Source organism: Teleopsis dalmanni, unplaced genomic scaffold (assembly GCF_002237135.1).
Source record: "Teleopsis dalmanni isolate 2A unplaced genomic scaffold, ASM223713v2 unscaffolded_contig_0357, whole genome shotgun sequence".
In the NCBI taxonomy this organism is placed as follows: Eukaryota; Metazoa; Arthropoda; class Insecta; order Diptera; family Diopsidae; genus Teleopsis; species Teleopsis dalmanni.
Window position 1 is genome coordinate 1 of NW_024031739.1, and position 14,583 is coordinate 14,583.

The 14,583-nt window shown below is 34.3% G+C and overlaps 1 protein-coding gene across 1 annotated transcript; it reads left to right on the forward strand.

The window, feature by feature from the left end:
* Positions 1-1,398: 1,398 nt before the first annotated feature.
* On the forward strand, positions 1,399-6,970 carry LOC119663388 (venom carboxylesterase-6-like). Its single transcript, XM_038072994.1, has 7 exons — positions 1,399-1,583; positions 1,667-1,770; positions 1,829-2,986; positions 5,111-5,263; positions 5,333-5,559; positions 5,618-5,744; positions 5,807-6,970. Exons 1-7 carry the CDS (start codon positions 1,487-1,489, stop codon positions 6,962-6,964), a joined length of 3,024 nt encoding a protein of 1,007 aa, XP_037928922.1. The 5' UTR covers positions 1,399-1,486; the 3' UTR covers positions 6,965-6,970.
* The last annotated feature ends 7,613 nt before the right edge of the window (positions 6,971-14,583 follow it).

Genomic DNA, 14,583 nt, shown 5'->3' on the forward strand with positions numbered 1-14,583 from the left:
AGCTGTTAGGGGAAGTCCCTTTTTCCAAACCAAAAGTTTAATTTTTTTTCTTATGTTGCTTTGTACAAAAACCAGTCGTTTGCAACGTGGTTTAAAGTAAATAAAATAATTTCCAAGGATACTCTTAACCATTACATTATATTTTGCTTGACAATGAAATTTGTACATCAAACTTTCCTACAGATGACGATATTATTGAGCACTATAGAGCTGTAAATTATTGTATCCAATTCTAAGCGCAATGGAAAGTGATGATGAGGACTCGGTAGATATAATGGTTTATCGGCCTTCCAAGCATGAAGTAGGAGACTCATTCAAAATTCTGAATTTATGTTTGCAAAAGAATGATATTACAACTGATCACTATAAGGTTTTAAATAAAGTGGAATGTCTGCTTACTGAAAATAACAAAAAGAAAAATTAAAATCCCAAACACATTTCTAATTATTTCACTTCACTATAACTTTTGTGCTGTATTTGATTTCAAATAAATAAATCAATATCTTAAAATATAATTCTAGTTTTTTTCAAAAATAAAAAAACAAAATTCTCTAATTCGAGTTTCCATAAGTCGAACCTTTTCTTTGCAAAACTGGACTTCGATTTATGGAAGTTTGACTGTATTTAAATTTGTTTATAACAAAGCCATAAGCAAATTGCTAAATATCTTTTCTCCAAAGGTATTTAATGTGAGACCTTTTTATTATTTACATTTCCGTCTACATTTCATTCTATTACATTTAAAAAACAAAGGCAAAGGAAAACATAATATAATGTTATAAATTATAATCTAGAATAATTAATGCAATACAATTTATAAAGTATTTTAAAATAATATATTTTGAAACAATTCTGCAAAATGCTGTCTTCCAAGTATAAAACAGATTTTTTAATCAAGTTATTATGATTAAATGAGGAAAATGCGATATAAGGAGAGGAAGAAGCTATTAATTTTATTGGCAGTTTTCTCTTACATAGTAATCAAATCATAATCCAAGTTAATTATAAATACTGATGCAAACACGAGAAAATGTTTATTTAGTATTCACCAGGTCTGTCTTACAGTTAACTTCAGGTACTCGTCCAAGTAAAAGCTGAAAACTTTTAAATTAAAACTAGCAAAAGAATTTTTTAAAATAAAAAAAAATTCTACAGTACAGAGAGATGATCAAAATTCAAATAAAACAAGGAACGCTTGCTGGTGTTCAGAAGTTATTGCCCAATGGAAAACCATTTAATAGTTTTCAAGGAATACCATATGCAAAACCACCAGTTGGATCGCTTAGATTTAAGGTAATTTTAATTGATTTAATTTAATTAATTTGTTAATTTGTATTTTAATTATGTTTTCGACTTGGATAGTCACCTGTGGCACTTAAACAATTTGATGTACAAGAATTGGATTGTTCTAAAGAGCGCGACATATCACATCATCGTGATCCTTTTCTTCAAAAAATTGTTGGTTCAGAAAACTGTCTCCATTTAAATGTCTATGCGCCTCAATCAGCTAATGAAAAACAGTTGCCAGTTATGGTTTGGATACATGGTGGTGCCTTCTGGTTTGGTAGTGGAAACAGTGATTCGTTAGTTCTCATTAATTTAAAATAAATTAAATTAAATAATTTATCTGATTTTAATTATAGTTTCTATCCACTTAAATTAATAGAACATGATGTTGTTGTTGTCACAATTAATTATCGTTTAGGAGCATTGGGATTCTTAAGTTTACCCGAGGAAGGCATCTACGGTAATGCTGGATTAAAAGATCAAGTAAATAATAAACTATCATTTTCTAAAAACATATAATATTTTTGTTTGAATTTTTCAGCGTCTTGCTTTGCAATGGGTACAGGAGAATATTGCAAAATTCAATGGTGATCCAAATAATGTAACAATATTTGGTCAAAGTGCAGGAGCAATTTCTGTTCATATGCATTCTTATGCCGATCATGCAAACAAATACTTTCACAAAGTTATAATGCAAAGTGGTACGGCTAATATGGAATGGTCATTTCAATCGAATCCAGGATATAAAACCCGAAAATTAGCTAAATTATTAGGTTGTGAGTCGAATAAAACAAGTGATATACTAACATTTTTGCAATCAGATGCTGTAACCGCTGATAGAATACTACTTTCTAGTCCTTGTGTACTAACAGAAGATGAACGGCGGCGTGGTCTTCCAGTACCCTTCAAGCCAGTAGTTGAAGATAAAAATAGTCCTGACATATTTATCAAAAAACCTATATTAGAAAGCTTACTAAAAATTAATGTCGTAAAAGTTCCAACTATAATGGGCTATAATTCTACCGATGGTTTAGCTTTGTTATCTAATGCATTACGGAAATTAAATGCTATAGATAATGACTTAGAACGATTTGTACCACGAGATATACCATTGCCAGTAGATAGTCCTGGTATTAAAGCCATCGCTAAAGAAATGCGAAATTTTTATTTTAAAGGTGGGATTATAAATGAAAAATCCTTAAATGAACTCGCGAATGTATTGAGTGATTATCACTTTGTTGTTGACATGCAGCGTGCCGCAGAGTGTCAAGCCCGTTATCAATCGAATGCACCATTATTCTTTTATCGCTTTAATTATATTGGTGACCACAATATGTACAAGCGAATATTCCAATTTGAAGCACTTAATGGAGCTTGTCATGGCGACGAATTATGTTATATGTTCCAAACAGCTGGTGATAAAGCAACTTTAGCACCGGATGATGAAATATTTGCCAATAAGTTGTGTCAGCTTTGGACAAATTTTGCAAAATATGGAAAACCAACTACTGATGACGCAGTCAACTGGAAACCAGTGACATGTCCGAAAACGGAAGATAGTGAATTCGAATTAGATTACTTGTCTATTGATAAACAATTTGAAATGAAAAAAAATCCTGAAGAAAACCGTATGAATTTCTGGCGCAAAATCTATCAAAATTATAATAGAATCGATTATTCTAGGCTTAGCGCTAAACTTTAATATCAAATTAAAGTGAATAAGAAAAGTGTGCAATAAATAAATCTTATGATAAGTATATTAAATTTGAATAAAATATTTTCGAATTCAATTAACTTGGAATCGTTATCTTAATTCCAACTCTTAATATTTAAGACCGGTAATATATATTATATGATGTCAAAAATATGTCATCAAATTATAAGAAGCGAATTTATAATACCTATTTTTTTACAGACTACAAAAATTGGTTTTCAATCATATTAGTTTTTTCACATCAGTTTGTAGGACTATAATCATAGACATTCAGTTTCGTATTATTTTTTTAATTATACGCATTTGATTCTGTCGTCCTACCTAAAGACTGGTCTTTTTTTAAAGCACTGCATTTTAAAATATTTCATAACTTTTAAAATCTAGAGATCTGGAGTTCACACGAGAGATAACATAGATTGTTGTAAAAATAATTATGTGATAAATCCTCTTCTCCTCCCCTACTATAATCACTTAAATTATCAATTTTTTGTTTGAATGGGAAGATATCAATGCAGCTACCAGTAGTTACCAAAAAGACTATAAATAATATCAGTATGTTTAAAGCTTGTTATTAAAGAAGTTTATATTTGAAACTTCAAATTTCGATAAGATTTCATTGTAGTTATCAATGAAGTGTTCAGATGGAGATGACTTCATTTGATAACCAATTTCATCATAATAAACGACCAAAGTTCATTTACAAAATTTTTATATTCTCAATTTTTTGATCTTAGATAAACTTGCATTCAAAAATACAGGTAGAAAGATATAACTATAATATATTGATTCGATAATATATAATATAATATTGATTGTATTGAGTTTATAAGTAATAATATTTATTTAATATTTATAAAAACTAGTTATTAGATTCATCTAAACTTCCGGCAGACGGTTAAAATGCCATAGCTGTAAGCTTTATATATATAATATAATTGCTATTAATTTCTATGTTATACAACAAATTTAAAATGAATTAAAATTAAAGCTAATAATACTAATACTAAAAAAATACTACTATATTGATTCGATTCGTTTAATGGATCAAAAAATATGTGTGTGTGAATTTTATAAAAACACAATACCTCCAAGAAAATGTTATTGAAATAAATACAATATAATACAATATATGTTGAAAAATTGTATTGCATTATTTATTTAATACAGACCCGTATTTGTCTCACTGACTTAAAACCATATGGACAAAAGAATATATGTTTGTGCTATAAAGGAAGATACAAAATATGGTTCTTATGAATTTATTTTTGGCCCTTTTTTGATATATAAATGATTAGATGAAAGTCGAGAGTATAAGTTCTACTCGTTGCTTAATTTTAAAACATGTAGTCAGTTTAGTAAAGTTAATCGTTAAGGATGTGTTCACTTCAATACAATTAAATATAGTTATATGTCATATAATGTCAGATAATGTCAATCCAATGTAATCAATATCAATAAATATTAATCCAATTTAACTAATCCAAATATTTATATTTAATCTTTTTATAACTAAGGTAATTCTATTTTTCCAGTGGAAATCAATTTTTCTCTGGTATGACTTTCTGTCAAATGGTAAAATATAATTATTTTACAATTTATTTGATTATTATTTTTACTTGTAACTAAATTATATTAGCAATTTTTACAAAATTAATTAGTTACTTTTTTCTTTTAATGAAAGTTTTTAATAAGACCATAAAAAATAGATCAAATCAACAAATAAGATAAGTATGCATTTATTTAATAGAGCAACTGAAATGTATAGTTCTACAGATATAAGTGCTTGTTAGTTGCCTCTCATAAAGTTTTATAGATATGAATGCTTGGTAGTTGTCTCTTATACAGTTCTATAGATATAAATGCTTGGTAGTTGTCTCTCATACAGTTCTATAGATATAAGTGATTGGTAGTTGTCTCTCATACAGTTAAATAGATATTAATGTTTTGTATGTTCTCTCATATTCAAATAATAAAATCATATTTCAATATAACCGTAATTACAGTATTTAAACTAATACATATATAAGAAGGGGCTTATTAAATGTTAGCTTTGCTTTGAGTTAACTTCAGATGCTTATCAACGTTAAATGTAAAAGGTTTTAATTAACAAAGGCTCTAACGAAGTACGAAGAGATGATCAAAGTTCAAATAAAACAAGGAACGCTTGCTGGTGTTCAGAAGTTATTGCCCAATGGAAAACCATTTAATAGTTTTCAAGGAATACCATATGCAAAACCACCAGTTGGAACGCTTAGATTTAAAGTAATTTTAATTAATTTAATTTAATTAATTTGTTAATTTGTATTTTAATTATGTTCTCGACTTGGATAGTCACCTGTGGCGCTTGAACAATTTGAAGTACAGGAATTGGATTGTTCTAAAGAGCGCGACATGTCACATCATCGTAATCTTTTTCTTCAAAAAATTGTTGGTTCAGAAAACTGTCTCCATTTAAATGTCTATGCGCCTCAATTATCTCAATTATCTGAAATCCAGTTGCCAGTTATGGTTTGGATACATGGTGGTGGCTTCTGGTTTGGTAGTGGAAACAGTGATTTGTGAGTTTTCATTAATTTAAATTAATTAAACTAATAATTTATCCGGTTTTCATTATAGTTTCTATCCACTTAAATTAATGGAACATGGTGTTATTGTTGTCACAATTAATTATCGTTTAGGACCATTGGGATTTTTAAGTTTACCCGAGGAAGGCATCTATGGTAATGCTGGATTAAAAGATCAAGTAAATAATAAATTGTGATCAATTAAAAACTGATTTGTAATGTCTTTGTTCTACTAATACAGCGTCTTGCTTTGCAATGGGTACAGGAGAATATTGCAAAATTCAATGGTGATCCAAATAATGTAACAATATTTGGTCAAAGTGCAGGAGCAATTTCTGTTCATATGCATTCTTATGCCGATCATGCAAACAAATACTTTCACAAAGTTATAATGCAAAGTGGTACGGCTAATATGGAATGGTCATTCCAATCGAATCCAGGCTATAAAACCCGAAAATTAGCTAAATTATTAGGTTGTGAGTCGAATAAAACAAGTGATATACTAACATTTTTGCAATCAGATGCAGTGACTGCCGATAGAATATTAGCTTGCACACTGGGCGTACTAACAGAAGATGAACTGCGGCGTGGTCTTCCATTACCCTTTAAGCCAGTAGTTGAAGATAAAAATAGTCCTGACATATTTATCAAAAAACCTATATTAAAAAGCTTACAGGAAATGAATGTAGTGAAGATTCCAACTATAATGGGCTATAATTCTGCCGAAGGTTTAATTGTTTTAAGTTATAGATTAAGCCAAATTAATGCTATAGAAAATGACTTAGAACGGTTTGTACCACGTGATATACCATTGCCAGTAGATAGTCCTGGTATTAAAGCCATCGCTAAAGAAATGCGAAATTTTTATTTTAAAGGTGGAATTATAAATGAAAAATCCTTAAATGAACTCGCAAATGTATTGAGTGATTATCACTTTGTTGTTGACATGCAGCGTGCCGCAGAGTATCAAGCCCGTTATCAATCGAATGCACCATTATTCTTTTATCGCTTTAATTATATTGGTGATCTCAATATGTATAAACGAATATTCCAAGTTGAAGCACTCAATGGGGCATGTCATAACGATGAATTATGTTATATGTTTCAAACAGCTGATGATAAAACAACTCTAACACCAGACGATGAAATATTTGCCAATAAATTGTGTCAGCTTTGGACAAATTTTGCAAAATATGGAAATCCAACTATTAATACAATCAACTGGAAGCCAGTGCGATGCCCAAAAACGGAAGACAGTAAATTCGAATTAGATTATTTATCTATTGATAAACAATTTGAAATGAAAAAAAATCCTGAAGAAAATCGTATGGATTTCTGGCGCAAAATTTATGAAAATTATAATAGAATCGATTATTTTAGACATAGCGCCAAACTTTAATATTAAATTATAGTGAATAAGAAAAGTGTCCAATAAATAAAACTTATAATAATTATAACAAATTTTTATGAAATGCATTCGAATCAAATTATCTTGAATCGTTTAAAACTTATCTTTATACCATATTTTAATTTCTTAATGTATCACAGAGATCTAAAAACTAGTTTTTTTCCTAATGTTATTCTTTATAAAAATAGTCACTTATTATAATATTAGAAGTGTGCTATCAAAATTTATAAGAAATAGATTTATATTAACTATATTTGCTACTAAGCAGTGGCGACATGTGTTCTATCTACAATATTGTAAAAAAAAACATGTACCACTTAAATTAAAAATGATAAATTGAAATATATAAGATGTTTTATTAATAATAACTATATTACATTAGGCAACAATGTATTCACAATATAACATTTGATAATTCATTAACAAAATAACATATTAAACAAATTAAATAAATAATTTATGTATAAGTTTAATATTATATCAATATGGAATAAATACAACTTTTCACATATATCTTACAATATCAAACCAACTTTTTTCAAACAAAAGAGTTTGTATTTATAACCATACTTGTTTATGCAGTGATCAAACACAATCAAACACACTTGCAACGTATAAAAGTGCGGCCAGCTACTCCGCACACAAAGCGGTTATTATTCGTTGGAGCAACAGCTAAAAGGCGAGAGACGAAATTTGAAAGAAATGTATGGTGATATGGGCTGAAAACATTAGCCGCACATCTAACCGCTTCGGCAAGTCAACATGTTGAATTGTTATACATGTAGTTGATATTCGAATAGAACAGAAAATACTCTCATACAATTCCCAATCTCCATTTCTCATATTTGAAGCTAGAACATTATTTTGTTCATTCTACTTTTGTGCACTTATGACAGAAATTTATAAATGCAATTGCTTAAAGGGGAAAGACGAGATATGATAGAAATGTTTTGCGATGTGAGCTGCAAACTTATGAGCACAACTAACGACTATAATAGCTAAGAGAAGCAAATTAATTGAGTTTTCATAGACAATAATATTTAATTGTTTTTGCTTTAACTTTTAAAATGATAATCACTGACATTGTCATTGTCACAGAATTAAGGATTCCATCCTTCTAGGTGTGCGTAAAGCGTTTTAGTTTGACTGTTAAAAGAAATTAATTTAACTATTTATTTATGAAATCATGTGATTACATTTTAAAAATAACAGGAATTAGTAACATGCCGGTAAATGTTTAAAGAAGTTTATATTTGAAATTACAAATATCAATAAGGTTTCGTTGTAATTGTCAATGAAACGTGCTGATGGATATGACTTTGTTCACTTACCCATTTCATTTAACTCCAAAAAACAGATGAAGTGCACCAGAAAAAAAAACGAAGAAAAAGTACATTTCCGAAAAGTTGCTTAAGGGAAAGCCTGTATAATTATATTCAATGTTTAAAAAAATAAAACAAAGTGCTACCGAATACCACTAAAGAAGCAAAAAAATTTAAAGCCCTTAGAGAATAAAAAAAATAAATTTATTATGTTGTTGTTGTTATTTGAGTTAGTGTTATTGCGCACTTTTACTCTTTTGTATCTGGAGGACTTATCCCTACCCCACACTAAGCTTTAACGATACTAGAAATATTATTATTTATTTATCTTTTAACTGATGACGAACAGTAGATCAGCACATCTTCCTGTGCATCCTGAGGTGGACTTAAGGTTTGTTAGGGCGGGGTTGGATAACGTATCAACTTTTGTGAAGAATTTTACGGCTCTGTCCTTGATATATTTTTTCACTGAGTCGATCCTTAGATCTCTATGTATGTTTGCTGTTCTAATATACCAAGGAATCTTGATTAGTCTTCTTAAAGCCAGATTTTGTACTATCTGTAATAGCTTTATGGCAGTATTTGAGACTTTGCTGTATGTTACACATCCGTACAGTAGTGCCGGCCTAATTATTTGAGTACATAATAGCTTTCTATTTTTGAGGTTGAAACAATTATTATTAAACAGCGACTTAAGGAGATGTAGAATTTTAGAGCAACTATTCTGTTTGCATTTAATATGTTTATACCAATTAAGCCGTTTGTCAAAAGTGACCCCTAGATATTTAATGCTTGGGGATCCTAGTATTTCACTAGATGGACTCGCAGGTGAGACTAATCCCAAGTACTCACCCCCTTCGAAAGGAGGGCCTCCACGTGGTGATCCCTGGTAACGCTTATAGCGGCTAATGCGAGCCAAACCCGCACCTTCCCATTCCTAAATATTCCCTACTATCAACATTTCAATACCCCTATCCCTCTCCACCTCCATCTTCCCCCCCAATCCGGAATTTGCACGTGTTCATCGGACTTGTTTGCAGTCGGGGGTAACAGACTGTATTCTAGCGTCGCACCTCAATGATACCTGCCCGCCTCATTGAGTAACTGTGGGCTTACCGTGTTATCGGGGGCTATGACACGGCGGACCTCCTTTCCCCCACACTCGTGGGAATTTAATGGAACATAATTTGAATAATAATAATAAAAACAATATAAAAAAACCAGCAGGAACACACACTGCAAATAAACTGGTAAATCGGTCGGAGTCTGATATCCAACATACCGATCGCCAGGCACCCTTTCCAAAACGGAAACCGGAAAAAAGTACTGAGGGCAAAGAAGCTAGGAACAATACTAGCTCTCTGCCAACTGAATCAAAAACGGAACCTTCGTTACGAAAAGGAAGTCAAGGAACTCTGGGTTCAAAGGTTGCACCAAAAGATGTAACGATCGAAACACTACCACAGCCCTCGACAAGCACTGGACTAACCTCCGGCCAAATTTTCGCGACGCCAGGAAATCTACTGGTTTGAGCGGTGCGGGTACAAAATGGTACCTGCGCTATCTCAAAGAAGGCTTAGCACCGGAGGCAGCCAAGGAAAAGGCGCTCAATCGGCCGAGGGGCAATCAAGACTCTAAGAAGAGGTCTGCCCAAGAAATTAGTCCGATCGATCATCAATCAGCTAAGAAAAGAAGAGGGAATGAGAAACCTCCACAAGCAAAGGATGGTACGCAAATGACAGCACCAAAACAACCGAGAAAAATAATATCGGGCAGCAGTTACGCTAATGTAGCCAAGAGCTTAAGAATAGCAATTCTTCCGAAATCTTACCCGGAATCTACTCTTTCTAGGGAGGAGCAAGGTAAAATCGAGGAACTTCTCATTGAGGAGATGTATAAAGGATGGGATGCCAAGCTACGATTTAGCGGGATACACTTTCGCCCAGGACTTATACTGGTTGACTGCGTAGACGAGGATGCGGCTAATTTTATCCATGGAACGGCACCTAAGCTGAACGGATGAGAAGGCGCTGAACTCACCACGTGTGTCGGGGACAAAATACCGAAATTACACATGTTGACAGTCTACCTCCCAAGAGCTAAAGGGGTCGACACGGAAAAGCTGCTAAAACTGCTCATAACTCAAAATGAGGGTCTACATACTCAGATGTGGAGAGTTTTTAGCAGCAAGGATCTGAAAAATGGCAAACTCCTAACAATCGGGATTGACAACCGGTCTCAGGAAGCCATAACAAACAACGGCTGTAGGATCTTCTACAGATTCAGTTCCGTCCCAATTCACCTGCATAAGGGACGAGACAACAAGGAAAGAAGTAACTCAGCTGGGGAAAATACACCAGCTGTAGGAACGATACCTGCAACTGTTGCGGAACTAGTGGAGGAGGAGGCGACCAGGAGCGAGAAGATTGAAGATATCAGCGTGCTACCTCACGAGAGTGAGGACATTGAGAATCTAGATCTCTCTCTACTGAACCTGGCGTCCGAGGAAGACTCCGAAAGAATCTTTCTGTCAGACATCGACGACGGTCTGATAGAAGAAACGAAGGAGGAATAACCACCTGATGACCAGCACTAGAATCGCCCAAATAAATATCCACCATGCAAAAGCTGCGTCGGCAGTTATTGCAAGGGCTACGCTCAAATCGAACCTGAGCATAGTGCTGGTCCAAGAACCCTGGATTTACAGGGGTCGAATCTGTGGTTTGACTGCAAAGAATATGCAGACAATTTGGGATGTAAGATGTGATAAACCAAGAACCTGCATTTTATTGAATATTAATATCAACTTTATCTGTCTTTCAGAATTTCTCTCCAGGGACCTCGTTGCCATACAGATTCCGGCCAACATCAACGGAGTTCTACGGAACGTAGTCGTAGCTACAGGTTATCTACCAGGAGACGACACTCAGGTACCATCTGCAGAGGTCGATAAACTGGTAAACTACTGCGAGAGAATGAAATTGCCTCTTATACTCGGTTGCGACTCCAACGCACACAACGAAGTTTGGGGAAGCACTAACACCAATATAAGAGGTGAGTACCTTTTAGAATTTATAACTAGTAAAAAATTAGAAATATGTAATGTAGGAAATACACCAACATTTGTAACTATCTCACGCAAAGAGGTCCTAGATATTACTATAGGAAATACTCGAGGTTGTGAGCTTGTGAAAAACTGGAGAGTATCCAGTGAACCATCTATGTCTGATCATAGAATTCTAAGGTTCGACATTGAAGGTTCACCAATTAACAAAAAAATTTTAAGGAACCCAAGAAAAACAAATTGGGAGAACTACACGGAAAATCTGAAAGACAATCTTGTCCAATTAGGGCTAGATGAAATCATTCAGAATGAAATTCAATTAGAAAATTACCTAGAAAACCTTAATGGGGCCATACTAAATGCATATGAGGATAGCTGTCCATTAAGCCTGATTAACTCCATCAAGGATGTGCCTTGGTGGAACAATGACCTTAAAAACCTAAGAAACACTGTTAGAGGACTTTTTAACTACTCAAAGCGAACAGGAGACTGGTCAGAATATAGGAAAAAACTTACTTTGTACAATAGAGAAATTAGGGCCTCTAAACGCAGAAGCTTTCAAAAATTCTGCGAAAGCATAGAAAGCACTACGGAGGTATCAAGACTCTACAAGGTACTTGCAAAAAGCAGCAGCCTCACCTCCACAAATCTCAAGCGAGAAGATGGAAGTTTCACCGAAGGTGAAGAAGAGAAGATACAACTACTTCTGGACGTACACTTCCCAGGATCCTCTCCAACTCTAGGGACGGAATCAGAACACACTGAACCCCCTAAAACAGTAAAGAAGGATGATTGGAAATTTGCCAAAAATATAATCACAATGCCTAAAATCAGGTGGGGGGTAAATTCGCTCAAGCCACTGAAATCTCCAGGTATTGATGGTGTCTTTCCGGCATTACTTCAAAAAGGAATTGAACAGCTACTAGGTCCAATAACTAGAATAGCCAGAGTCAGTATTGCATTGGGATACATACCAAACATGTGGAGAAGGGCAAAAGTGGTCTTTATTCCGAAGGCGGGCAAAAGAGATCCTACTCACCCGAAATCCTTCAGACCAATCTGCCTCACATCCTTCCTACTTAAAGTAGTAGAAAAAGTTGTGGATAACTATATCAGGAATACTACACTGAAAGTAACTCCACTATACAGTCGCCAACATGCCTATAGGGCAGGGCAGTCGACAGAAACAGCCCTGCATCAACTAAGTAACACGATTCAGGACAGCATAGATAAGAAAGAGATAGCAATTTGCGCTTTCCTAGACATTGAAGGAGCCTTTGATAACACTTCACATGAGGTTATAAACTCAACTATTTCTAAAAGAGGAATCAATGGCACACTCTCACGCTGGATGAGCAATATGCTTCGCACCAGGAGAGTAGAAATTCCGACCAGCAATGGTAATATTTTTGCAAATACTTCGCGAGGGTGCCCACAAGGTGGAGTATTATCACCCCTTATGTGGAGTATGGTAGTGGATGAACTATTGGTAAAACTGGACAGGAATGGCTTCCAAATCCAGGGGTACGCCGATGATGTGGTAATTATCTGCAGAGGAAAATATGAGAGTACTCTGTGCGAAAGAATCCAGTTAGGCTTAAAACTAACTAAAGAATGGTGCAATTCGGTTGGGCTGAAAATAAATCCAGCAAAAACAACCATTGTGCTATTCACTAAGAAATACAAAATAAAAAACCTTAAACCCATCCGCTTAGATGGGTTTGAAATAAAACTACAAAAGGAGGTAAAATTTTTGGGTATAATTTTAGACCAAAAATTAACATGGAAATCGCATATCCAAGAAGTGACAAAAAAGGCAACCAAAGCCTTTATGACATGTAGATCCATCGCAGGTAAGAATTGGGGATGTACACCAAAGTCACTGCGATGGATATACACAGCAGTAATCAGACCAATGATCACCTACGGATCAATAGTCTGGCAGAACTGCACAAATCAACAAAGCGTTATCAACACACTCAACAAGGTACAACGACTTGCATGTGTAAGCATAACAGGAGCAATGAGAACATGTCCCACGTCATCAATTGAAGTACTCCTGGAACTTACTCCTCTTCATATCTATGTGCAATCACAGGCGAAGAGGGCTGCTCTAAGAGTAAATACAAATAAGGTGACTGGTCTTGAAACCAATAGCAAAAAACTTGATACTTTGGCTGCACAAATCCCAGAAATTGAAATGCCAATGGACAGGATGATTGTAAAGCATAACTTTACAAAAAACTTCAAAACTGAACTTGGCAACAAAAAGAACTGGGGAGGTTTGTCTAACATCCCAAAAATAAAAGAAACCATGATAACATGGTATACAGACGGCTCTCTCACCAATGAGGGAGCTGGAGCTGGTGTTTATGGACCAGGCAAAAAATACTGGGAAGCATTAGGAAACAATACAACCATCTTTCAAGCGGAAATATACGCGATAGATAGATGCGCCAGTTTCAATATTGAACGTAACTACCGGAACCGTAAAATTGCAATACTGACTGACAGCCAGGCAGCTATAATGGCACTCATATCTTACCAGGTAACATCCAAACTGGTATGGGAATGCATTGACAAGCTGAACACACTCGGTGGGATCAATCAGGTGCACCTTTTATGGATTCCGGGACATACTGGTATCCAAGGTAATGAAATAGCAGACAAACTTGCAAGAAGAGGCGCGGCATCAAGAATGATAGGCCCAGAACCATTCTGTGGTCTAGGCAAAGGAGCTATATCCATTATCATGAATGACGCAGAGAAAAAAGAGAGAGAACTCTATTGGTTAATGCTACCAAGACTCTCACAATCTAAAATGCTTTTAGGGACTTACAACCTAAAACGCTTTAAAGATTGCATAGTGCAATCAAAGACTAACATAAGAATTATTACGGGTTTACTGACCGGTCACTGCAGATTGAATAATCACCTATCGAAGTTAGGAATTCAATCCAACTCAGACTGCAGATACTGCAGGGAAGAGAGAGAAACGGCATACCATGTGCTTGGGGAGTGCCCGGCACTGATGCATAAACGAAAGAAACACCTAGGAGGGTATTTCATGGATCATAAGGATTCAAGACTGGAGAAGATAGGATCCATACTGTCTTTCATTAAAGAAATCGGACTTGGAGAAATACTCTAACCCGACAAAGGGGCACAATAGATCTTTTAGGTCGCAGTGCACGATCCCTTACTCAATAATAATAATAATAATA

Coding starts and splice junctions, on each gene's coding strand:
- LOC119663388 (XM_038072994.1), top strand. CDS start 1,487: ATGTCTATGCGCCTCAATCAGCTAATGAAAAACAGTTGCCAGTTATGG. Junction 5,264..5,332: donor TTGGAACGCTTAGATTTAAA/GTAATTTTAATT, acceptor CGACTTGGATAG/TCACCTGTGGCGCTTGAACA. Junction 5,745..5,806: donor ATGCTGGATTAAAAGATCAA/GTAAATAATAAA, acceptor CTACTAATACAG/CGTCTTGCTTTGCAATGGGT.